This window comes from Lemur catta, chromosome 10 (genome assembly GCF_020740605.2).
Source record: "Lemur catta isolate mLemCat1 chromosome 10, mLemCat1.pri, whole genome shotgun sequence".
Lineage (NCBI taxonomy): Eukaryota > Metazoa > Chordata > Mammalia > Primates > Lemuridae > Lemur > Lemur catta.
In genome coordinates this window covers 72,199,062-72,225,766 of record NC_059137.1, presented here as the reverse complement: position 1 = coordinate 72,225,766, position 26,705 = coordinate 72,199,062, and the positions used below count along the sequence as shown (strand labels likewise).

The 26,705-nt window shown below is 34.4% G+C and overlaps 1 protein-coding gene across 3 annotated transcripts in view; it reads right to left on the bottom strand.

The window, feature by feature from the left end:
* VPS13A (vacuolar protein sorting 13 homolog A) overlaps positions 1-26,705 on the bottom strand; it is a 197,911-nt gene that overhangs the window by 108,933 nt on the left and 62,273 nt on the right. For all 3 annotated transcript variants that reach the window (XM_045562601.1, XM_045562603.1, XM_045562602.1), the window contains exons 24-31: positions 11,728-11,812; positions 9,300-9,454; positions 8,061-8,217; positions 3,729-3,808; positions 2,084-2,143; positions 1,266-1,419; positions 245-361; positions 62-165 (exon numbers count right to left, since the gene is read on the bottom strand). In XM_045562601.1, the coding sequence (XP_045418557.1) occupies positions 62-165; positions 245-361; positions 1,266-1,419; positions 2,084-2,143; positions 3,729-3,808; positions 8,061-8,217; positions 9,300-9,454; positions 11,728-11,812 (912 nt within the window). The remainder of the gene's footprint in view (positions 1-61; positions 166-244; positions 362-1,265; positions 1,420-2,083; positions 2,144-3,728; positions 3,809-8,060; positions 8,218-9,299; positions 9,455-11,727; positions 11,813-26,705) is intronic.

Here is a 26,705-nt window from a genome sequence, read left to right as displayed (position 1 = left end):
TAAAAGACAATTATATTTAATGCTGTATTAATACTATCACTTAATCAAAACAAGTTCTTACCTTTTTGTATACAGCTGTTTTATCAGAATCCAAAACAATTATATTCCTTAGCTTTGCATTTATTTCAGTTACTGAAGGTTTCATAATTATTTCAGAATCAAGTCCTAAGGGAATAAAAGGATGACTAATTGCCTTTTCTTTCATTTAATAGTTCTAAATTTATTTTTTATAAACTTGTATTACCTTCAATCTTAATTTCAGAAATTTTACGTTTCTGATCTTGAATAAAGATCTGTAAACATGATAATTCTGCTAAAATCTGCAAGGTAATAATATCTTCATTTGTGGATAGTTTAAAAGCTGCAACAAAAGATCATATTGTAAAACATAAGGAAGAACTTTTCATAGTTACCTCACTATACATACAAAGTAACTGAAATACCACCACAAGTAGTAATATTAGAGAAACCCTGATCTGCAATTCAGTTGAAAGCAAGGTATGTTATTCCTTACTCAATGGGAATTCTAACAAAAAAAAAAAAATCAAATCTAATGAAAACAAAAGCAAATAAAGACAAAATACTATTTCTAGAAGAGACTAAACATTTGAAACTAAGAAACTGTAGCTATAAATTCCTAAATCTTTTGAAGCTCAATGATTATTAGGCAATACTTGTCATTATCAAAATTGTAACTTTTCATTGCTTAAAAAGTACTATATTCTGATTACAACATATGCTCTGATATTACTCAAAATTTAGTCCAATTTTTAGTCACATTTTTCTAATCTAAAATAATCATGCTATTACATGCATAATTTTTTTTCTTTGTGGTCAGAACATTTTATTTATTTATTATTTTTTTATTTCAGTATATTACAGGCATACAAATGTTTAGGTTACATATATTGCCTTTTCCCCACCCAAGTCAGAGCTACAAGCATGTCCATCCCCCAGACAGTGTGCACTGCACCCATTAGGTGTGAATACATGCTAATGCATTTTAATCTAAATCAAATGCTGTATGATCTTCAACTAAAACTAATTATTATATATAATAAACAAAGCCACATTTTCTTCAGCAGTAATCAATTTCCTTTACCATTATTTTCTAAAATTAACCCTCTATATAATGAATCCTTCCTGATACTAATCTAGGCAACAGAATTATGATGCAAATATAATAAATTAATAATAAAGCCAGAGCCTAGATTTATTGATTTACTAGGTAAAAAAATTTGAATCTGAATTCTAAAGAAACATACCTAGTTTTTTAATGACATCTCCTTTGTCTTCAGTCTCTGTAATACTCACTGAGGCTGATTTTTCCTCTGATTGTGGAAGGATATTATTAAGGTAATTTATTGTATTGAGAAGCGCTTCAGTGTGTAAATGAATATCCAAAGAGGAAAAATTCACCTAAAGAACAAAGCCTATTTTAGTAATAGGTCAATAAATATTCACTTCTCTGCTTTCCACAAGGCACTATGCTTTGTGGTATAAGCAGTGGTCCCCAACCTTTTTGGCACCAGAGACTGGTTTCATGGAAGACAATTTTTCTACGGTTGGTGGGATAGGGGTGGGGGTAGATGGTTTCGGGATAATTCAAGTGCATTATATTTATTGTGCAGTAAAACCTCTCTGCTAATTATAATCTGTATTTGTAACTGCTCCCCAGCACTAGCATCACCATGTCACCTCCACCTCAGATCATCAGGCATTAGATTCTCATAAGGAGCACACAACCTAGATCCTCACATGTGCAGTTTACAGTACGGTTCGTGCTCCTAGGAGAATCTAATGCCCTCACTGATCTGACAGGAGGGGGAGCTTATGCGGTGATGCTAGTGATGGGGAGCATATGTAAATACAGATGAAGCTTCGCTTGCTGGCCCAGTTCCTAACAGGCCATGGACCAGTACAGGTCCACGGCCCGGGGCTTGGGGACAGCAGATATAAAGGGTACAATTTATAATGTTTTGTTTTTATCTTAAAGGATCTTATAATTCCAATTCGGAAATAATTTTCATAAGAAATATAAATACACTATCTAATTAAAAAATGAATCACTATCCATTCATACCTTAATCAGCTGTAAAACATTGTTATAGGTACTTTTCAAGTTGGGTACATTCTTTTCAGCCTATCCAAAGAGAAAACAAATCTGTTAGAACATGTTAGGAAAACAACGTATATATAGTCACATGACAGTCCTAATACATGTTTATATAACTTGTTTATGTAACTTACCTAATTATATATATAATTAGGAAATTATATATATAATTACCTAAATAACTGCTTCACCAGAACAAAAGAAAACTGGTAACTACGGATCTCTCTGGCACATAACAAGTATTCAATAAATGATACATATTATCATTCTTATTATCAGGAGAGGAAATGTCAGATATTATCAAGTATGCAGAAAAATCATTTGGTCAAAAACAACTCTGTACAGTTCATCCTAATTCTTCCTATATTTGAAAACAAAACTTATGACACAATTATTCACCAAGTATACAAATACTGTTTTTTTTCTTTTTTAAAAAATGTATTATTACTTTTGATTGACAAATCATAATTGTATATATTTACGGGGTACAAGGTGACACTATGACAAAGGTATAAAATGTGAAATGACTGAATTAAGCTAACATATCCAACACTTCGCTTATCATTTTTTGTGGTGAGACATTTGAAATTTACTTTCTTAGTTATTTATTTTGAAATGTATAATACACTATTATTGACTATAGTCACCCTGCTGTGCAACAGATCTCAAAAATTATTCCTCCTATCTGAAACTTTGTACCATTTAATCAACAACTCCCCAGTCCCTCCTTCTCCTCCTCCCCCAGCCTCTAGTAACCATCACACTACTCTCTGTTTCTATGAATTCAAATTCATTAAAGTCCACATAAAAAGGAGATCAGGCAGCCTTTGCCTTTCTGTGCTTGGCTTATTTCACTTAGCATAGTGTCATAAATAGGATTTCCCCCCTTTTTAAGGCTGAATAGTATTTCAGCCTTATGTGTATGTATACCACATTTTCTTTATCCATTCATTTCCTTTACATCTAAAACAAATTTATGGTCTAAAAGCTATTTAATGCATACATACAAAAAGAATTCTAAAATATCTACATCAATAATGGATAGCAAAAATGGTCTTAAAAGTGATAACAATGCTCTTTTAGCATTATTATTATACAGTAATTATAAAAATAATATGGCACATAAAAATAGGTCAATGGAAACATGGAATAAATTACAAATAGTCCACAGTCCATAGAAAAACATAATAGATGATAAAATGGGTATCATAAATCAATAAGGAATGGTGTTATTGACACTACAAAAATCATATAACTTCACTCAACAGTGGGAAATGAAGTGAAAGCATCATCTTGAATCATATACAACAATAAATTTCATCAAGACTAGAAAGTTTATTTCTTTTTCAATACTCTGATGGAGGAAAAAGATCAAACTGCAGGTCATTCTATGTAGAACACAGGCTTTTCATCTTGCTGTATGAAGTATTTATAAATCACAACTATTTAATACAGGATGACAAGACCAAAAAACCTTAAAGCGTTAGGAGTTGTAGAGATTACATCAGAATGAAGAGTAAACGAACTGAAGATTACTAAACTTACCAAACTTGACTATGACATATCATCAGCATACTTACCATATTAAGCAGATATAAATGGAACTGCTTACCTTCACATATTCCAGTGTTAACAGATCTTCCAGTGTGTTATCCAGTGTTGTGACCAAATAAACTGGTTTCTTGTTTTCATCTAAAAATAATTTTTAAAAATTACCTTTTCATAGGACAACTAACTGAAAATAAATGCAAGCAATATTAGTAATTATATAATTGGAAACAAAGGGCTTTTCTAAATCAGTTCTGGACCTTGGATTCTACCTTACCAAGGTCAAGTCCCTTTTTGATTTTTTAAACTCTTAAAATATAATTTCTCCTTACAATTTCCTTCCCTTCTCTTGTGCCACACAACACTGAAATCTTACATCTTTCTAAACCCAGATGGTAGATAAGGTTAAAAAAAAAGAACAAGCAATCAATTAAAGAAAAAACAGAATGGCTTTTAGGAACCATGATAAAAGAGCAGAAAGAGAATTCTGGCCCTGGATCACAGAAAAAAGTTAAAAACAAAAACAACAACAAAAAAAATCAGAGTCCTTGAAAACCCAGTTGTTCAAAAACCAGATCAGAAATGTGATGAGACAATAAGTTTTTCTGTACATTAGGTTAGATTAAAATAAATCTATTACTATATAATTCTGATCAAACCTGTTACTAGAAAAACTGGTGTCAAAAAGATTTTTATAGCAAACTTTTAAAAGTATCATCACCAAATTACGGCTGCTGGAAATTAACATCTGAGACTGGAAGGACTACAAACTAATTATACAATTCTTGAGGGAAAAAAAAGTCACAAATTCCATGAAGTCCTATAAACTTAAATGCTTATTAGCACGTGAACCAGCTTTATACTGAGGGTGTTAACATTTCAACCCATAATAAGGTCCCTATTTTGTTCACACATTTATTCCTTCACTGAACAACTATTATACAGATCATTTACTTTGTTCAAGAAACTGTGCAATTCATTCCCTCTGAGAAAACAGGAGTAAAGATATCAGAAATAGTTGTAGTAAAAATTGTACACTCTGTATTGTTTTGAAAGGCTTTTTTTCTCCTTTGCTATTAGGAAAATAAATTAAAAATAAGAATAAACGTAAAAATTAGGCCGAGCATGGTGGCTCATGCCCAGTGCTTTGAGAGGCCAAGGTAGGAGTATCATCTGAGGCCAGGAGTTCAAGACCAGCCTTGAACATAAAGACGCTGTCTCTACAAAAATAAAAAATAAAAAAATTAACCGGGCATAGTGGTGTGCACCTGTAGTCCCAGCTACTTGGGAGGCTTAAGTAGGAGGATTGCTTAAGCCCAGGAGTTTGAGACTACTGTGAGCTATGATCACGAAACTGCACTCTACCCTGGACAACAGAGTAAGATCCCATCCCTTCAAACAAAAAAAAGTAAAAATTGACAACTGCTATAATACATCAGGATTATCAGAGAACACCGTCAAGTTGGTTTACTTTTCTTTATAATTACCAGAGCAAACTGTTTCTTTATGTAAAAAAGCATAATAAATCAAAACTCTGTATCTACTATATATGACAGTATATAGAAAGGCAAGTATGGCAAGAGATAACCATAACACAATCTACCACACTCAAGTTCTGAAGGGCTATGGAACAAGTTGTAGAATACAAGAAAAAAATGTATAAATCATATCCTCTGACCAAGTCTTAGGCCACAGTTTTTAATTTACACCCCAATTTATTTTGCTTTTCTTAGAGACAGAGTCTCCCGCTGTCATCCAGGCTGGAGTACAGCGGTGTGATCACATGTCACTGCAACCTCGAATTCCCAGGCTCAAGTGATTCTCCCAACTCAGCCTTCCAAGTAGCTAGGACTACAGGAGCATGCCCCATGCCCAGCTATATATTTTTTTTTTTTTTGAGACAGAGTCTCACTTTGTTGCCCTAGCTAGAGTGAGTGCCGTGGCGTCAGCCTAGCTCACAGCAACCTCAAACTCCTCGGCTCAAGCGATCCTTCTGCCTCAGCCTCCCGGGTAGCTGGGACTACAGGCATGTGCCACCATGCCCGGCTAATTTTTTCTATATATATTTTTAGTTGTCCAGATAATTTTTTTATTTCTATTTTTAGTAGAGATGGGGTCTCGCTCAGGCTGGTCTCGAACTCCTGACCTCAAGCAATCCACCCACCTCAGCCTCCCAGAGGGCTAGGATTACAGGCGTGAGTCACCGCACCCAGCCAATGTTTTAAAAATTTTTTCATAGAGATACGGTCTCACTATGTTGCCCACGTTGGTCTTGAACTCCTGGCCTTAAGCAATCCTCTGCCTCAGGCTTCTAAAGCGCTGGCATTACAGGCATGAGCCACCATGTCCACCTTGCTCCCCAGTTTAAAAATGACATCTCACCAAAGAAGATATACAGATGGCAAATAAATATGTAAAAAAATGCCTCACATCATATGTCACCAGAGAAATGCAAATTGCCACTACACACCTACCCAAATAGCCAAAATCCATAACACTGACAACTGGAAAGGATATAGAGCAATAGGCATTCATTGCCAGTAGAAATGAAAAATGGTACAGCCACCTAGGAAGATATTTTGGCAGTTCCTTACAAAACTGAATATACTCTTCCCATATGATCCAGCAATCATACCCCTTGGTATTTACCCAAAGAAACTGAAAATTTATGTCTGCACAAAAACCTGTACATGGATGGCCATAACAGCTTTATTTATAATTGTCAAAAGTGGAAGCAATCAAGACATCCTTTGCTAGGTGAATAGATAAATAAACCATGATGCATCCAGACAATGGAATATTATTCATTGCTAAAAAGAAATGTGCTATCGAGCCATGAAAAAACAAGGTGGTAACTTAAATACATATTACTAACTGAAAGACATCAATCTGAAAAGGGTAAGTATTATATTATTCCAACTAAATGACATGCTAGGAAAGGTAAAACTATGGAGACACTAAAAAGATCAGTAGTAGTTGCCAGGGATTAGGCAGGAGGGAGGATGAATAGGTGCAGCACAGAGGATTTTTTTTTAGGGCGGTGAAACTACTCAGTATGATAATATAATGGTGCATACATGTCATTATACATTTGTCCAAACACACAGAATGTATAACACTAATATGAATCCTAATGTAAACTATTAGATTTTGGGTGATAACAATGTGTCAACGTAGGTTCATCAATTGTAACAAATGTACCACCCTAGTGGGGGGTGCTGATCATGGGGGAAGCTATGCATATGAGGGTACAATGAGTATATGGGAAATCTCTGCACTTTCTGCTTAATTGTGCTGTCAATCTAAAACTGCTCTAAAAAATAGTCTATTTAAAATTTTTTTAACGTCACCTCTCCTCACACATAATATTATTGTGCTAAAATGTTTAATGAAATTAAACTACTGATCAGTTGTCCAAATCCTTCCCTCTACCATTCACAATTATCTTTCAAGGAAAAATCCAAAAAATGTAAAAGAAGAAATATAAATAGTACCTTCCCTAAATGTCCAACATAGAAGACACTATTTTCTTAGGGATCATATACATTATGATTCTGGAACATAAAGGATTCGTAGTAAGTAGAACACTATCCTCTAGCTCCAACAAAGATGTCTACAAGCTAATCCCCTAGAACCTGAATATATTACCTCATATGGCAAATGGGACTTTGAAGATCTGATTAAGATTAAGGTTAAAGGGAAAGTATCCTGAATGATCAAGTGTGGTCCAATCTAAAAACTTTTAAAAGTAGAAGCAAAATGCAGAAGAGGAAGTTATAGAGATGGCAGTATGAGGAGGATTTGACACCGTGAAGGTTTTGAGATGCAGGAGGCTACATGGCAAGGACCAAAAGAGGCTTCAAGGAGCTAAGGGCAGCCACTGACTAACAGGCAACAAAAAAACAGAGACTTAAACCACACATAAATGAATTTTGCCAACACCTGACTGAACAAGGAAATGGATCTTCCTCTGAAGTCTTCAAAATGGAATTCTTGCTGACACCTTGATTTATGCCCAGTGAGACTTATGCTAGACTTTTGCCCTAGAGAACCTTAAGATAATAAACTTGTGTTGTTTTAAGACACTAAGTTTATGGTAAACTGTTACAGCGCAAATAGGAAACTAATTCAGTGTTCCAGTATTCAGTTAAAATTTAAAATTCAACCATGATCATTTGATTTTCCTTAATGAAAAAAATTATCTTCATTTTTTCCCTCTGGTCTACCCCTCTGGATTACCAACTATAAGATAAAAGTTAAAGATTAACTCATAATGTAATAGTTTTCTGAGAATATTTTAGCAAATATACTGATTCAGAGCCTAAAGAATTAAAAACTGTCCACCAGGTAGTCAAACAATAAAATTAATTTATTTTTTAAAAATAGAGATTCTTACCCAAGTATTCTGGGCATTTTAAGCAGAACTCTTTCAAAAAAGCATTTGCTTTCAAATCGTATGTTCTAATCTCAATTTCTGTACCCAATCCTAAAACATCAATTTCTACCACAGGCAGTTCACAGTCTCCAACAAGGTGATAAAGTTGAATCAAAACCTAGAAAAGAAAAAAAAAAGAACCCACCACTACATAAAACAAAAACATGTGCATAGTGGTTAAATATGGATATATGAGATAAATATTATATATTTAACATTTGTAATAGATTTTTATATCCACACATACATATAATACATAGTTACACTGCATAAATAATCATTCTCATAAAATATGTATTGCATACCCATAGTATATCATCTAAACTCCCAATTCTTAAGAAAGTTAATCTTCAAAAAAGGGGGTGAAGAAGCACAAGGAACTTCACCCCAAAATAAGTCTCCCTGGTATAATGAATATTTTGAATAAAAGGCTCTTAGAGATCAACAGATGCTAGAAGAGACTTTTCCCTTATCTGAGTAAGACCAGACAGACCCACTGAGGAGAACAATTGTTTTTTCTTCCCCTTCCCCTCAAGCTTCTACCTCTCCCAAAGCATAGGATAAAGATGTTCTCTGAAGCTCCTTATCTGTCTAAAATCTGGACCTACCAAAGAAGAAAATAATTACCTCTGGTCCCTTTCTTGAGTTTTCATTAACTGAATCCATATCACAGGAAGGAGGACTAAAGTCTGTTAACAAACCTGGAACAGACTTTAGTCACAAACCACAGTCCACAGTGGAGGTCCACCAAACCTTGTCCCACACGCAGACCATTACATGTTCTTCAGGTCCACTAAATTCTACCTAGTAATCATTTACCACCCCTCAACAGAATTCCTTTTCTCAATCCCTCCCCATAACCTGTTTTGCCAGGATCTAAGCCCCTTCTATAACCTCAAGACGGTATATAAGCTTTTGCACCCCGTTGGGTAGATGGGTCTTCATTCTGAAGGCTTTAATATCATGTAAAACTATGGTCAAATAAATTGGCATGCCTTTTCTCCAATTCATCTGCCTTTTATGAGTTGATTTTTCAGCACACCTTCCCCTTCAAGGGGAACCACACAGCAAGTCTGGATTTAGCTTAATCAGGATGAAAACAACAGTGCTTATTAGCGATGACATTATATAAGTAAGACACAAATAGTAGAAATGGCAAGCACTTTGAATAAGCCTTATTAATCTTACCATGTTACTTACCTCTGGTACTTCACATCGTATTTTAAATGTAGTCATATTTACTGAATAATCCTGCTTTTGTAACTTTCTGTGTCGACCACTTTTAACTCTAGTTGGAAACTGAATAGACTCATCCAAGGGATAACATGGTGCATCAAAAAATTCCTCCTCTGACTCTAAATTCCACAGAACAATGTTTAAGTCAATAATAAAAATGATCAACTTAATAACATTTTAATTTTTCTGAAATAAATATGAACAATAAATACTAAGGGTCTATTTTAAAAACTGAATATAAACCTAAGAATCAAAACAAGAGAAAAGAGATTACTGTATTTTTAAACAAATAACATTTTTGATAACAAAAATATGGAAAATTACAAAATATAATCTTTAGTTTAAAGAAGATCATCTTTTGCAATCATTAGTCTATTTTAAAATTGCCTAAGAAAATTTTACAGGAAATGACAATACCAATGACAACACACATCATGAATACTCAAAGTAAGGTATTAATATTCTGCTCACTCTTCCTGGATAGTCTAATCAGACTTAGTTATAAACCCTGAAATATCAGCAGCAGAGCGTAGGCCCTTAAGTCTAAAAGAAGTAAACTGAGATCAAGTACTACTTTACATATGAATATATACACAAATGTAAGTATATATATATATATATATATATATACACATATTAACAAATATACATGTATACATACATACACTGATATTAAAAAGGAACCAAACAGTAAAAACACTTAATCATTTAGTAAAACCATTAAAAAGAGGCTTAAAGGAAACTAAAACGATTGGAAGTTTATCCCTAATAATTAAGATTGAAGCTATAGTAGACGAGCTCACAAACATCTCCTCTCCGGTGACCACACACAAAGAAAAATATTCTCTACAAAACGAAGAATCAACATGGCAGTTTATTTTACTTAACATTTAGCCATTTTTAAAGTTTTAGAAATACAGAAACATATTTACTTTTTCTTTCTAATGTGATCATAGAAAAGCAAATATTTGATATCAGAATATTTGTAAGTCTTTATTGTTAGGTTTGTTCCAGGTAGGAACCAGAAAAGTACGTGTAGGACAGAATGGGGTTAATGCAAAACTGAGGCTTGTAAAAACAATAGCCACAGGAGTCTGGTGAGTCCACTGACTTTGTAAATCTAATGGACAGCTGCACCAGCATTCCTTCTCCCTCCCTCCCTGACAGAGATGAAGGCTATCCCTCCCTAGCTCTCCTGATAAGGATTACACCAGAACTGAAGGATGGATGTGACAGGGGCAAGGGTCCTAGAAGTTGGTTATTTGAAGAAAGAATTAATTACAAGCAGCTCTTCTGGCCCACTTACTCCTCCTGAAAAAACCCTCTATAAAACCCAAGGCTCTCCCCTTTTTTCTCATGGACACTTTTTTCCTTCACCCATCTGCACCCAGATGCTTGTGTGTGTTTCTCTCTCTCGGCTCCGGACCTAACATTTGTATGTAAATGTAGATATTAAGACTTGAGTTTTTCCTTTAATAACAAAGATACTTTAAAAAGTTTCTTAAAAATTTACTACAGTAAAATTTTCTAAACAACTAAGTAACACATTATAAATTAGACACCTATGAAGTTTTGGTGGGTTTCTTGGCTCACAGCTGAATAAAGATGATTAACTTGTGAGTTCAACTTTTATATACCAAAAAAATCCCACTGCAAAAGCAAATTTAAGGAACATCCAAATTGTATTATTTTAAAGAAATTTTAGCAAAATTTCCTGAAAATATACAACTATCTGCTATTGCCTGAAATTTTTTACATAACAGTAAGAAAGCAAAATATTCTACTCCAAAACATGTGTTTTTGACATAAGGATTATATTGAGTTGATTATTTTGAGAAACAGCACACAGGAAAAGCTCTGAAGACAGAGTATAGGTTTCCTTTTTGTAAGAAGAATTAATACTCCTCATAAAGGAAATCTACCTGCATAAAGGTGTCTCCTTCTCAGTACCAAGAAGGATGATTCTTAATCATAAGACTTTATCAAAGAAGATACTGACCTAAATGTGCAGAACAACATTTACCCTTGTATATCGTGCTTTTCCTGGTCACCTTCCCATAACTTGCATCCCCCTGCCCCTAGCCCAGAAGTCCAATACCTCTTTTCCTTTTTTTAAGCTCAAAGTAGTCTATAAAACCAACTTTTAATCAGCCCTTTGAGTTACTCATCCCTGAGTTTCTCCCATGTACACAAGAATGTTAATACATTTCTATTTGTTTTCTCTTGTTAATCTGCCTTTTGTTAACAAAGCCTCAGCCAAGAACCTACAGGTTAAAAGGAAAAGATATTTTCCTTCCCCTATATGGTCATTTGAGCAAAATACACCTCAAAATGGAAATTATTGTAATAGTATATGTATAATAAAGAAAATCCTTAAGCAGTTTCATTTTACCATCTTCAGAAACAGAAGGAAGTTCCAAAAGAGGAATTATTTTCTGTGAAATCTGTGTTGCTCCCAAAGAAGCAGATGTTTGCATCTGAAAGAAAAGTAATTCACTGTTAATTAGCACAGGAAGACATTTATTCAAAGTTCTACGACAATTTTGACAAAAAGTTACTCAGTTTGAATGCACTGAAAAGATATCAGATCTGAATTAGAAAAACTACACCATACAATGTAGATTTAAAGTAGTTTTACAACTGTAAGGCTAAATATAAACAGTAAAACTGTTATAATTGTTTCCTTGATAATAGGCTTTGAAGAGATCTTATATTTTAACTTGACATCTTACTAAATAAAGAAACCACCTCCAAGGCATCCATGAGGAACAACTACAAGTCCCAATATTTAAAGCAGGTAAAGCTGAGGAGCTTTCAGATTTATTATTAATTTCTAAAAGATATTTCAGTAAATTTATTCTTACTGTTTGGGGAAATATAGCATATTGACATCCATGCATGTTCCTGGTCCGGCCTGGATGCCACCTGGTCCCCAATGCCTCCCAGTACCCTTTCTGCTGTATCCCCAGAGCATAGGACTTACCTCTCTACCAAGCTCTTGCTTGGTTCTCCCTTGTGGGTTAGTAACTTGTATCTCTCTCTGCCCCTCACTGCATTGTATGCCCACGAGAATTAGGCATTATTGCCCTTAAATATACAGGGACCATACATTATTTCTGCTATATACATGCTACTTAGTACTCATTTTCGTTTGTGTGTATGTGTGATATCTGGCACACTGACCTGGGATTACCAGCCTGAGGCCAAGGAACTCCTCAATTAGAAGGTATAGGTTAAACAAAGCTTTTTTTTTTTTTTTTTTTTTTTGAGACAAAGTCTCACTCTATTGCTTGGCTAGAGTGCAGTGGCCTTGCATCATAGCTCACTGCAGCCTCAAACTCCTGGATGGGCTGAAGTGATCCTCCTGCCTCAGCCTCCCAAGTAGCTGGGACTATAAGCACCTGCTACCACGCCTGGCCAAAAAGCTTTTAAAAGCTCATGTTATATGACCTCAAGGTTGTTTACCCGGTCATTTCATGGTAATTATAAACTCTGATTGGCAGCTTTAGATTTCTTGACTAAAAACCTAAATACACTGATTGAGTTATAGGCATTCTTTCAAAGGAGTTCTCCATGAAAAGACTGCAAACTATTCTGTCGGGGGCTTAGTGAAAATATTTTGAATTAATGTATTTAGCAGTTACTGCCATTTCTTTATTAAATTCAAAAGTTTTTGTGAAATAAAGAACAATTTTTCAATCTTTAAAAAAAAACAAAACCACATAATAGTTTTAAAAAATAAGAGATACCCCTGAATCTTCCAACCACGCCAAGAAACAAAACATACCACAACCTGACCTAGAAGCATCTTATGTGTTCCTCCTTGATCATTTTCCCTACCACTGATCATGATTTTGCATTTATTTAGTTTGTATTTAAGCTTCTATGATGATTTTCTAAATATACTGTTACCTCTGCCTCTTTCTAAACTGTCAAAAAGGAAAATATTCTGTTTTCTTGTGACTTTCCACTTTTACAAAACAATCTATAAGTTTTAACCATACTGATGGTTTCCTGAATTTCACTGTTCCAATGTATTGCACTGATGAATAAATCACTACTTATTTGTCCACTGCACTGTTGGTGAATATATGTTTTGTTTACATATATTTGCTTTACTTACAGCATCACTATAAGCGTCCTTGAACATGATTCCAGGTGCTTGTGTGCAAGACTTCTAAAGAGTGAAATCATATATGTTCACCTTATGAAGTATTATCAAACTGTTTCCATAAGTGGTTACAAGCCATTACACTGACACCAGCAATAGATCAGAGGTAGTATATCTCCATATCCTCACAATTCTTAGGGTTTTCAAAGATTTTATATTTTGCCAATCTCACTGGCCATTTCACCAGTTTTAATTAGAATTTCACAAATGCATGATAGTTATATGTCATATCATAGTTTCCTTTTCTATCTTTTCTTGAAATTCTGTTCATTTTGGGGAGCATCAGCAATATTTTTTTAAGTACATTATAGTCTACTACACAGAAGTACACAAACTATAATTGTGAAGTTCAATAAATTTTCAAAAAGTAAACATACCCACACAACCCAAATCCAGTATAAAACATTACAAGCAACTTACAAACTTCCCTCATGCTCCTTGCAATCATTAGGCATTCCCCAAAAAAGTAACCAATATGCTACTTTAATTTCAATTTTTAATGTTTTGAGATTTTTACATCTACTTTCATGAGAGAAACTGGTCTATTATTTTTCCTCTTTTACAGTATATTTGGTAGGTTTTAGAATACAGGTTTTGTGAAGCTCATAAAATGAGTTAGCAATTAGTCCCACAATCTCATTTCCTAAAATCCTCTGGAGTTTTGAGGTATTTCCCCCTCAATCACTGCCCATCATTGCTGCAAATATTAATATTTTTTTGAGTACTATTCCACTGTATAAATATACAACTATTTTTAATCCATTCACCTCTGTGTGGACAACTGGGTTTTTTGCAGCTCTGCACTACTATGATTAACCCTACTGTGAGCATTCTAGTTCAAGTATTTTAGTGGATATATGATTTCATTTTCTTAGGTAAAAATCTAAAAGTGGAATTTCCAAGTCACTTGCAAATTATATACTTAACTATTTTTTAAAACTGCCAATCTATTTTCCAAAGGGGTTACACTACTTTAAAGTCCTACCAGTAATGTATGAGAGCTTTACATGCTCATAATGTCAATACCTTGACATAGTATTGTCAGTCTTCTTATTTTTGACCATTCTAACAATTGTGTAATGTATGCCAATGTAGACTGGATTTGCATTTTCCTGATGAATAATAGTCACACATCTTTTCATATTGTCTATTTACCCATTTATTATTGAGTTGGTGGTTTCCTTATATATTTTGGATACAGGTCTTTTGTAAAATATATATGTGTTGCAGATATTTCTCCCAAGTGAATGGTGGAATGATTTGCCTTTTCATTTTTTTAGAATGTTTTCCAAAAGGCAGAAAAGATTAATTTTCATATAGTCCAATTTATCCTTTTTTTCCCTTGTTATATTTGTGTTTTTTATATCCTAAGATATCTTTACCTACTGCAAGGACTCAAAGGTTTTCTCTTCTGCTTTTAATTCCAGAAACCATACTTTTAGCCTTTACATTTAGTTCTATGTTTCAAGTGAAATTCCATGTATGGTATAAGACAAAAGTTGAAATTAATTTATTTTAAACAAGGAAATCTAGTTGTTTCAGTACCATTTGTTGAAAAGGCTATCCTCCCACTTAGGTTGGCACCCATGTAATAAATCAATAGCCATATATTGTGGAATTATTTCCAAACACTATTCTGCTTTATTGATCCATATATCTATACTTAAGCCAATACTATACCATCTTAAATAAAGTGGCTATATAGTAAGCCTTGAAATTAAAGGGGTTCAGGACATGCTGCCCCCAAATATGGTCACCTTGGCATCTGAGAAAACAGTAGAAGCAAGAAGGTCTTGTTGACCTTTCTGTGCCATTCTCCCCTGAAGCACACCTTTAAAGAATTCCCTGACTTTCTTCTAAAGTAGATCATAGGACCCTCATTCACTCCCTATACCCCGAGGAAAGGAATGTCACACAGAGATGCCAAAAAGAATCTGAACAAACATGCCCTGCTAAATTTCCCTCTAGTTTACTACCAATAGATCATATCCTCTTGTAATCCAATCTTACTTCCACATGACTGTTCATAAAAATGTAGTTTTCCCTATTTCTTTGGATCTTCATTTATGAAGACTTGTATCAAATAAACCTTATATTAAATAAATCTTAGACTTTTCTATCATTAATCTGTCTTTTGTTACAGGGACTTCAATCATGAATGTTGCTATCTTTCTACCCTACAAAATCAACTACTGGATTTTTGCGTCTATGTTAATGAACATATTGGTCTGTAGTTTTCTTATAATTCTTATACTTTCTTTTCTTATAATTTGTTATAATTTTCATATACTGGTTGTAGTATCAGAATAATGAATGCAAAGAAACAAGAAAGTATGGCTGTTCATAAAAGAAATTAGCACAAACAGCTCATGCAGACACATAAGCACTGTACTTACTGCAAAGAAAACTTTAAATAGTTTTAAATAAGTACAGAAAGCTAAAAGAAAACATGGATAAAGACATCAAGGAAACCAAGAAAATGATATCTCAACATATAGAAAATATAAATAATGAGAGAGAAATTACAAAAATGAACCAAACAAAAATTCTAGACCTGAAAAGTATATAATGCCTGAAAGAAAAATTCATTGAAGAATTTCAGTATCAGATTTGAGCAGGCAGAAGAAAGAATTTGTGAAAATGAAGATAGGTCAATTAAAATGATCAAGCATGAGGAAAAGAAAGAAAATGAAGAAAAGTGAATACAACCTAAGAAACCTATGGGACACCATCAGTTGGTCCAATATACACATTATGAGATTCCAAAAAGGAGACGTGAAAGAGAAAGAGGCAAAAAGAAAATCTGAAGAAGTAATTATCAAAAATTCTCCCAAATTTCCTGAAAGACGTGAATCTACAAATCCAAGCAGTTCAATGAACTCAAAGTAGGATACGCTCAAAAACATTCACATAAAAACATCTCATAATCAAACCGTTGAAAGACGAAGAGAGAAATTTAAAAGCAGCAAGAGAGAAGTAACTCATTACATACAGGGGGGATCATTAATAACATTAACAGCAAATTTCTCATTAGAAAAACAGAAGGCAGTGGAATGACATATTTAAAGTACTGAAGGGAAAAAACTATCAACGAAGAATTCTAGCAAAACTGCCCTGTAAAAATGAAGGACAAATTGAAATGCTGTCAGATAAAAGCTGAGGGAGAGTTCATTAATATTAATTACACCTGCCCAACAAGAAACACTTAGAGAGTCCTTCAAGTTGAAGTAAAAGAGTAAAAAAGTACTGTCTAGTGATAGTAACTCAAAGCTGTACCAAAAATAAATAAATAAAATAAAAATAAGATCTCCAGTAATGCTAAATGTATGGGCAGATATCTAAGGAAGTATTGTATTTATAGTTAGTAACAAGAAATTTTATTTCCTACACACTTTTAAAAAGTATAAAAAAATTATAACTGTGTTACTATTAACTGAATCCAAAAGCCTATTAAAGGATTATATACCATTACCAACAGGAATTTACCCTAGGAAAACAAGGGTGATTCAAAATAAAAAAAGGAATTACTATAAAACAATACATTAATAGAATGAAAGAATAATCCACAGAATCATCTCAATTGAGGCAGAATAAACATTTGATAAAAATTCACCACACTTTCATGATAAAAACACATAGAAGTGTAGAAGTAGAGGAGAACTTCCTCAACATGATAAAATGCATTTGTGAAAAACTCACAGATAATATAATCTTCAATGATTAAAGACTGAAAACTTTCCTCTTAACATCAGAAAAAAGACAAGGATGCTCCCTTTCACTATTGCTATTCAATATTGTATTGAAGTTTTAGCCAAAGTAATTTTACTCAAGGAAAAAAAATAAAGGCATTCAAATTGAAAAGTAGAAGTATTAATAAACCTATCTCTATGCACAGATGACATGATTTTACATACAGAAAATCCCACAGAATTCCACACACACTCACACAAACTACTAGAGCTTAAAAAAAGATTTAGCAAAGTTGCAGGATACAAGATCAATCCACAAAATCCGTTATGTTGAGGTACCAGCAATGAACAATCCAAGATGGAAATTAAAAAAGTAATTCCCTTTACAACAGCAAAAGAATAACACATCTAGGAAAAAATTAAGAAAGAAGGTAAAAAAAAAAAAGTCCTGTATGTTAAAAACAACACATTGCTGATAAAAATCAAAGAAAATCTGAGTAAAATAGTAAAATACCCTATATTCATAATTTGGAAGTCTTAATATTTTTAAACATGGCAACACTCTGCAAAGTGGTCTTCAGATTCAAAGCAATCTCTATCAAAATTCCAATGGTGTTTTTCACATAAATGGAAAAGTCAATCCTCCAATTCATATGAAACTACAAGAGGCCTAGATAATTAAAATGATTTTGATAAAAAAGAATAAAATTGGAGGATCCATAATTACCAATATCAAAATACCACAAATGGACAAAGGAGTTAAATAGACACTTCAACAAAGAACATAAACTAAACTAGTGGCCTTTTATATGAAAAAATGCTCGACATTGTAAGTCATTAGTGAAATGCAAATTGGAACCACAATTAGATAACACTTCACACACACTAGGACAGCTATAAAAAAAAACAGAAAATAACAAGTACTGATAAAGATGTTGAACTTACTACAAACTACAATACCAAAACTTACTACAAACTGTAATAATCAAAACAGTAAGATACAGACCTAAGGACAGACATTTTGACAAATGGAGTAGAACTGGTAATTCATATATAAATCTATACAACTATGGTCAATTGACTTTTGACAATGGTGCCAAGTCGATTCAATGGGGACAGAATAGTCTCTTCAACACACGGCACTGGGACTACTAGATTTCAACATGAAAAGAATAAAATTGAAATCCTACTTCACAGCACATACAATATTAACTTGAAATGGATCAACAACCTAAATAAAAGAGCTTTTTTTAAAAGCATAAAATTCCTAGAAGAAAAGAGAAATGAGTCTTCATGATCTTGGATTTGGCAGTAGATTCTTATGTATGACACTAAGCACACAAACAAAAGAAGAAATTTAAAACTTTTGTTCATCACAGGGAAAAATCTATAGAATAGTGAAAATGTTAGTAAATTATGTATCTGACAAGAGTCCATCATCCAGATATAAAGAACTCACAACTTAACAATAAAAAACCCAATGTAAAAAATGGACAATGAAGTTAAACAGACACTTCAACAAAGAACACAAACTAAATGAGTGGCCAAAAACATATGAAAAGATGCTCAATATTATAAATCATTAGTGAAATGCAAATCAGAACCACAATTAGATATCACTTCACGCACACTAGGACAGCTATAATCAAAAAATAGAAAATAACAAGTGTTGGCAAAGATGTTGAACCTTGGAAATTGCTGGTGGAAATGTAAAATTGTACAGCCACCATGGCGAAACAGTTTGGTAGGTCCTCCCAGTTAGACAAAGAATTTATCATATGATCCAGCAATTCCAATCCAAGGTATAAGACCCAAAGAACTCAAAACAAATACTTGTCCAAAAATGTTCATAGCAGCACTATTCACAATAGCCAAAAAGTTGAAAAAAACCAGGTGACCATCACTGGATGAATGAATAAACAAAATGCCAAATATAAATAACAGAACATTACTCAGCCCTATGAAGTACTGAAAAGTGCTACAAGATGAATGAACCTCAAAAAGATTATGCTAAATGAGAGAAGTCAGACACAAAATTCACATATTGTATAACTCCATTGATATTAAATATTCATAATATGTAAATCCAGAGAAACAGAAAGCACATTAGTGGATGCCAGGGGCTTGCAGGGTGTAATAGGGAATAGTGGTTTAATGGATACAAGATTTTCTTTCAGGATAATGAAATGTTGTGGAACTAGGTTGCAGAATATGCAAATATACTAAATACCACTGAGTTATACACTTTAAAATGGTAAATTTTATGTTATATTTATTTCATCTTGATTAAAAAAAATAAACACAAAACATGATTCTAAAGAAGAAAGCTAGAGTGACTATATTAATATCAGACAAAGTAGATTTCAAAACAAGGAATATCACTAGGGAAAATGATAAACATTACAAGTGATAAAGGAGTACACCAAGGCAGTTTAACAATTCTAACTGTGCATGTACCCAACAAAAATACTTCAAAATACACTAAATAAGAACTACCAGAAATGAATGGAATATATAAACCCACAATTATAATTAGGGATTTCAATATTCCTCTCAGTAACTGACAAATTTATAAACAGTATCTCAATAAAGACATAGAAGACCTGAACACTATCAACCTAACTATACTAATTGATCTTTATAAAGATCTTCAACCAGAAACAGTAAAATATACATTACTTTTAAATACACATGAAATAGTCACCAAAATACAACACGTTATGGTCCAAAAGCCAGGAACTTAAAGCCCATAGGAAGACCAAACCTAAGCAGCCATCTGTTTTTTTAAGACCCACAAACTAAGAACAGTTTCTAAACTTTTCACTATAATATTAGAAATCAATGACATTGAAAGCAACAAAACAGAATAATCAAAGGAATCAAAGATGGGATTTTTGAAAAGGTTTAATTTAAACCTCTAACGAAACTGACAGAAAAAAAAAAAGAGAGAAGTCACAAATTACACCAACATAAGGAACGAAAAATGAGACATCACTACCAATCCCAAGGTCACTGAAAGGATAATAAGGAAATATTAAGAACCATGTTATTTCCACATATGCAACAATTTGGATAAAATGGACAAATACTTTCACAGACAAAATCTTCTAAACCTCATGCACAAAGAAAACTGATAGAAGGAACAGTCCTGTAAAGTTCACAGTTTAAAAATCCTGCAAGAAAGAAAATCCCAAGCATAGATCGCTTCATTGACAAATTCTATGAACCATTTACAGTAGATATACCTGCTCTATACAAATTCTTCCAGAAAACAGAGGCAGAAACCTTCCCAGCCTCATTATATGAGGTTGGAAGTACACTGATATCACCAGCAAAGACATTACAAGTAAAGTACTAACCAATATCCCTCATGAACATAAATACAAAAATCCTGTATGAAACATTAGCAAATAAATTGTATGATATATAAAGAGGATAATACATCATGAAAAATTGAATTTATATTGGGAATGCAATGCTATCTTAACATTCAAATATTAATATAATTCATATTAACAAACTAAAGAAGCAAACTATATTCATCATATTAACAAACTACATTCATCATATTAACAAACTAAAGAAGCAAACTACATGACCATCCCTGTAGATGCAGAAAAATCATTACACAAAATATGTATTCATTATACAAATAAACTCTCAGCCCACTAAGAACAGGATAATTTCTCTCAATGTGGTAAAAAAACATCTATAGAAAACCTACATTATTATCACACTTAATAAGGAGAGACTAAATGCAGCCCTGCCTCATAGGTCCTGGGCGGCAACAGCCTGGCCTACGGACACTGAAAAAAAAAAAGATACCTTCACCCTTCCAAACCTGTGCTCTCTGGGCCCCTAGTGGCAGTGGCAAGTCTGAGAATCTCAAAATTGTCTTGGTAGTCATTCTTGTCTTTTCATGAAGGATAACTCACATGTAGCTGGAGAGCTATACTGTCCTGCCCTATAGAATGCCAGAAGTGCAACAAGCTTTCTTCCTTGTGTCCCATCTCCATTCCTTTTAGTCCAAATTAGCAATATTTCAACTGATACAATCTCCTCTCTATTCCTGGCTACTGCTGAGATGGGCTGATTGAATTCAGAGTCACACTTGTAATTTCTTTTATCAAATGACTGTCCAGGAACACCTTTGGTGTTCTCTACAGACTACACTTTCTCATTTTTTGCACTATGGATAGGTTGAGAAATTTCCAAATCTTTAGGTTCCGGTTCCTTTTTGCTTCACAATTTCTTCTCCAATATACCTCTCTCCTCTCAAATTTTACTATAAGCAGCAAGGAGAAACAAGATTGTGCCAACACTTTGTTTAGAAATCTCCTCAGTTAAATACCCAAGTTAATCACTTATAAGTTCTACATTCCACAAAAGCAGAACACAATTTAGCCAAGATGTTTTCCACTTTATAACACTGACCACCTTCCCTTTAATGTCAAACAACATGTTCCTCATTTCCTCCTGAGTCCTCACTAGAAGCAGCTGGAATGCCTATGTAACTATCAACAATTTCTTCAAAGCTAGAATCTAGGCTTTTTTGAACGTGTGCTTTAAAACTCTTCCAGCCTCTATTCACTACCCAGTTTTGAAGCTGCTTCCACCTTTTTAGGTGTTACAGAATCAGTGCACTTCCTGATACCAAAACTGCATGAGATTGCTAGGGCTGCCATAACAAAATATCACAGACTGGGTGGCTTAAACAGAAATTTATTTTCTCACAGTTCTGAAGGCTAGATTTTGGCACCTCTGAACTTGGCTTCTTGCTTGGCTAGCCTTGGCTTCTAAAGGCTAGATTTTGATCCCTCTGAACTTGGCCTCTTGTTGCTCCTAGAGATGTAGCCCCATAGAAATATTGCTCCATACATTAATATTGCTATATTAAAGACAGAAATCATCTCAGGAGTTTTGCAGGGCTTTGCCCTGAAGGAAAATGTGAATGTCTTAGTTTGCATATCAAAAGCTGCCTCGCCTCAGGAGGGCATCTCACAGGTCAGTAGCAGCTGCTTTCCAAGGTGATGCTGCAGTCGCAAACCTGTGGTTTTCACCTGCTTTGAACAACAAAGCAGGTTTGCATGGAGCCACAGGATGAGAGCTGATCAAAGAGTGTCTATCCGACAGACAGACACCTGCGGTTAAAAGAAATTAACCCAAGGGACAGTTCCTGCTTGACTCCTGATTACCTGTCTCAATCCACAATAACTAGATAAAGAAATATGGAGCCACTATATCTCTGTTTAACTTTTCTGCTAAAGTGATAGTTTATCTTAGAACTTAGAAGTTTGTCTTAGAAAGATTTTGGAACCCTTTGCTCACGTAGATAGAGTTAATTAAGGGATCTCTAGAAGCCTTTTGGGAGACTTTTAACCTAAAACGAACTGTTACTATGTAAATCTGTTACCCCTGGCAACCAATCACTGTACTTATAAATACTGATGTGAAACTTCACTCATGGCCTCACAATTTACGGGAATATTGTGGGGACTTCCAAGCCCCCCTTTTTTGATAAATCTATTCTTTATAAAACTGTACTACCATCTCTGTGTATTATTTTATTTCTATATTCTATTATTTTCTATTTTCTATTATTTCCTTATCCTTTGCAACGACCCCTGCCTGAGGGACCCGATTTTTTGCTGGGAGCATAGCTAATTCTCTGCAGCCTCTTTCTTGCTATGTCTTCACATGGTCTTTCTTCTGTGTGCAGGCATCCCTGGTATCTCTGTGAGCCCAAATTTCCTTATCTTATAAAGACACCAGTCAAACTGGATTGGGGCTGAATCTAATGGCCTCATTTTAACTTAACAGCACTTTAAAGACCCTATTACCAAATATAGTAACAACTGAGGTAGTGGGGTTAGAATTAATATATGAACTTTGGGGTGGAGGCAAGATGGCTGACTAATCAGTTGCCAGATTATCTCAGCAGAAAATGTTTTAGGTGAAAAAAACAGCCCAAGTATAATCATGACAGAAAAGTGCCAGAACCTACCAGAGATCCCACAGGAAGAAGCTGTTCAGCAGAACAAGGAGCAAGATTTTGGCAGAGATCAACCTCCAAAGAACTTGCAGTCCCACAGAAATGGTAGGTAGGGGTGTTTGTTTTCCCTCCCCTCACCTTTGGGAGACTGTAGGCACCCAAACTGTCAGAGAGCCCCTCTACCCTCACAAACCTAAATGCTGCTGCTGTCAGTGAACTGGGAGCTTCTTGAGAACAGAGGACCAGGCTGCCAGACTCCACAGGGTCACTCATTCTCACAACAGACCTGAGCCATGGCAGAGGGTGCCATAATACTTTTCCACCCACTGAGTGCATTTCTCCTATCCAGGGAGCTTGAGTCTTTCAGTTGCCTTAGCACTGGACCCCACATAAACATTCCCGAACACCTGCCCAGACTGTGGTGGCCAGAGGGGGCTGGTGGGTCTCAGAGGAGCTCTGTGAACCCAGAGCTTGGACATTCAGGGCAGGATAGCTTCAGGGAAGAAGAGAGAAAAACACGTTGGGGTTGGGGGCCCTTGAGACATAAGGGACTACAGTGCCAGCTCTTCTCCATTCCAACTCTTTTCCTCCTCCTCCCCTCCCCTGTAATGCAGCTGTGCCAGTTCCCAACCAGGTCAGCACAGGGCCCCCACGTGATGATTGAGCTGGGGCTCTCAGAAGTGGTGCCTTCAGTGACACTGATGACACAAGCTACCAAAAATTCCGGCTCACAGTAAAAGCAGTGCTCAGAGTTAAGGTTCACAGCAGTAAATGCATACATCAAAAAGACAGAAGGATCACAAATTAACAACCTAATGTCGTAACTCAAGGTACTAGAAAAAGAACAAACCAAACCCAAACCTAGCAGAAGAAAAGAAATAACAAAGATAAGAGCAGAACTCAGTGAAATCTAAACCAAAAGTACAAAAGATCAACAAAACAAAAACTTGGTTCTTTGCAAAGATAAACAAAATCAATAGATCACTAGCTACATTATCCAAGAATAGAAGAGAAAGGATTCAGATAAGCTCAATCAAAAATAAAAAAAGAGACATGACAAGTGATACCACAAAAATACAAAAGATCATCTGAGACTACTATGAAAACCTCTATACACACAAACTAGAAAATCTAAAGGAATGGACAAATTTCTGGAAAAAAACAACCTCTCAAGCTTGAATCAGAAAGAATCAGAAATCCTTAAATGACCAATAATGAGTAGCAAGCTTGAAACAGTAATTTAAAAAATCTCCCAGCAAAAAAAAGCCTAGGGTCAGACAGATTCACAGCTGAATTCTATCAGACCTACAAAGAACTGGCACCTATCCTACTGAAACTGTTCCATACCATCAAGAAGGAGGGAATCTTCCCTAATTCATTCAATGAAGCCAGTATCAAGCTGATAACAAAGTCAGGAAAGGACACAACAAAAAACAAAAACTAAGACCAATGTCCTTTATGAGCACAGATGCAAAAATCCTCAACAAAATACCAGCAAACCAAATCCAAAAGCATATTAAAAAGACGATTCAACATGATCAAGTGAGTTTTACCCCAGGAATGCAAGGATGGTTCACCATATGCAAATCAATAAATGGGATCCACCACATAAAAAGAATTAAAAACAAAAACCATACAACTATCTTTATAGATGCCAAAAAAAGCATTTGATAATATCCAGCACCCTTTAATGATTAAAAAAACCCTTAAAAAACTAGGCATAGAAGGAAAATACTTCAAAATAATGAAAGCCACACATGACAAACCCATAGCCAGTATCATACTTATTGGGGAAAAGTTGAAAGCATTTCCGCTAAGAACTGGAGCAAGACAAGGATGCCCACTGCCACCACTGCTATACAAAATAGTACTGGAAGTCCTAGCCAGAGTAATCAGGTAAGAAAAAGAAATAAAGAGCATCCAAATCTGAAAAGAGGAGGACAACCTATCCCTGTTTGCTGATGATATAATATTATATCTAGAAGACCCTAAAGACTCCTTCAAAGACTCCTAGAACTGATAAATTCAGTAAAGTCTCAGGTTACAAAATTAATGTACAAAAATCAGTGGCATTTCTACATACTAATAACAGTCAAGCTGAGAGTCAAATCAATAACTCAGTACTATTTACAACAGCTGCAAAGAAAATAAAATACCTAGGAATATACCTAACCTATATACCTGTAGATGATGTGAAAGATTTCTACAAAGAAAACTGCAAAACATTGATGAAAAAAATAACAGATGACACAAACTAATGGGAAAGCATTTCATGCTCACTGACTGGAAGATCAATATTGTTAAAATGTCCATACTACCCAAAGTAATTTATAGACTCAATGCAATTCTCATCAAAATACCACCATCATTTTTCACAGAATTAGAAAAAAATCCTAGATTTCATATGGAATCAGAGGCTAAATAGCCAAAGCAATCCTAAGCAAAAGGAACAACTCTGGAGGCATCACGTTACCTGACTTCAAATTGTACTACAAGGCTATAGTAACCAAAACAACATGTTACTAGGATAAAAGCAAATATATAGATCAACAGAACAGAACAGAGAACCCAGAAATAAAACCATATACCTACAACCAACTGATTTTCAAGAAACCATACAAAAACTTACACTGGGGAAAGGACACCCTATTTAATAAATGGTGCTGGGAAAATTGGAGTCATATGCACAAGAATGAAACTGGATCCCTATCTCTTATCATATACAAAAATTAACTCAAGATGGATTAAATAACTAAATGTTAGACCCGAAACCATAAAAATTCTAGAAGAAAATGCAGGAAAAACTCTTCTGAACAATGGCCAGTCATAAATTCTTTTTAGGACTAAGAGCCCAAAAGCAAATACAGCAACAACAAAAATAAATAAATGGAACTTAATTAAACTCAACAGTTTCTGCACAGCAAAGGAAATAATCAACAGAGTAAATAGACAAAGAATGGAACAAAATATTAGCAAACTATATATCTGACAAAAGACTAATATCTAGGATCTATGGGGAACGCAAACAAATCAGCAAGAAAAAATAAATAACTCCATTAAAAAGTGGGCAAAAGACATGAACAGTTTCAAAAGAAAATATACAAATGGACAACAAACATACAAAAAATACTCAACATCACTAATCATCCAGGTAAAATGCAAATTAAAATCACAATGAGATACCACCTCACCCCGTCAGAATGGTCATTATTAAAAAAGTCACGGAACAATAATACATGTTAGCATGGGTGCAGTAAAAAGGGAACACTTATACACTGTTGATGGGAATGTAAACTAGTACAACCTCTATAGAAAACAGTAAGGAAATTCCTCAAAGAACTAAAAGTAGACCTACTAATTGATCCAGTAATCCCACTACTGGGTATCTAAAATATCAATTCTCCCCCAAATTGACACTATAATACAATCCCTATCAAAATCCCAGCAGGAATTTTTGTAGATATTGACAAGTTGATTAGCTCCTTATGGGATGGGAAGGAAAAAAAAGAAAAAAAAAA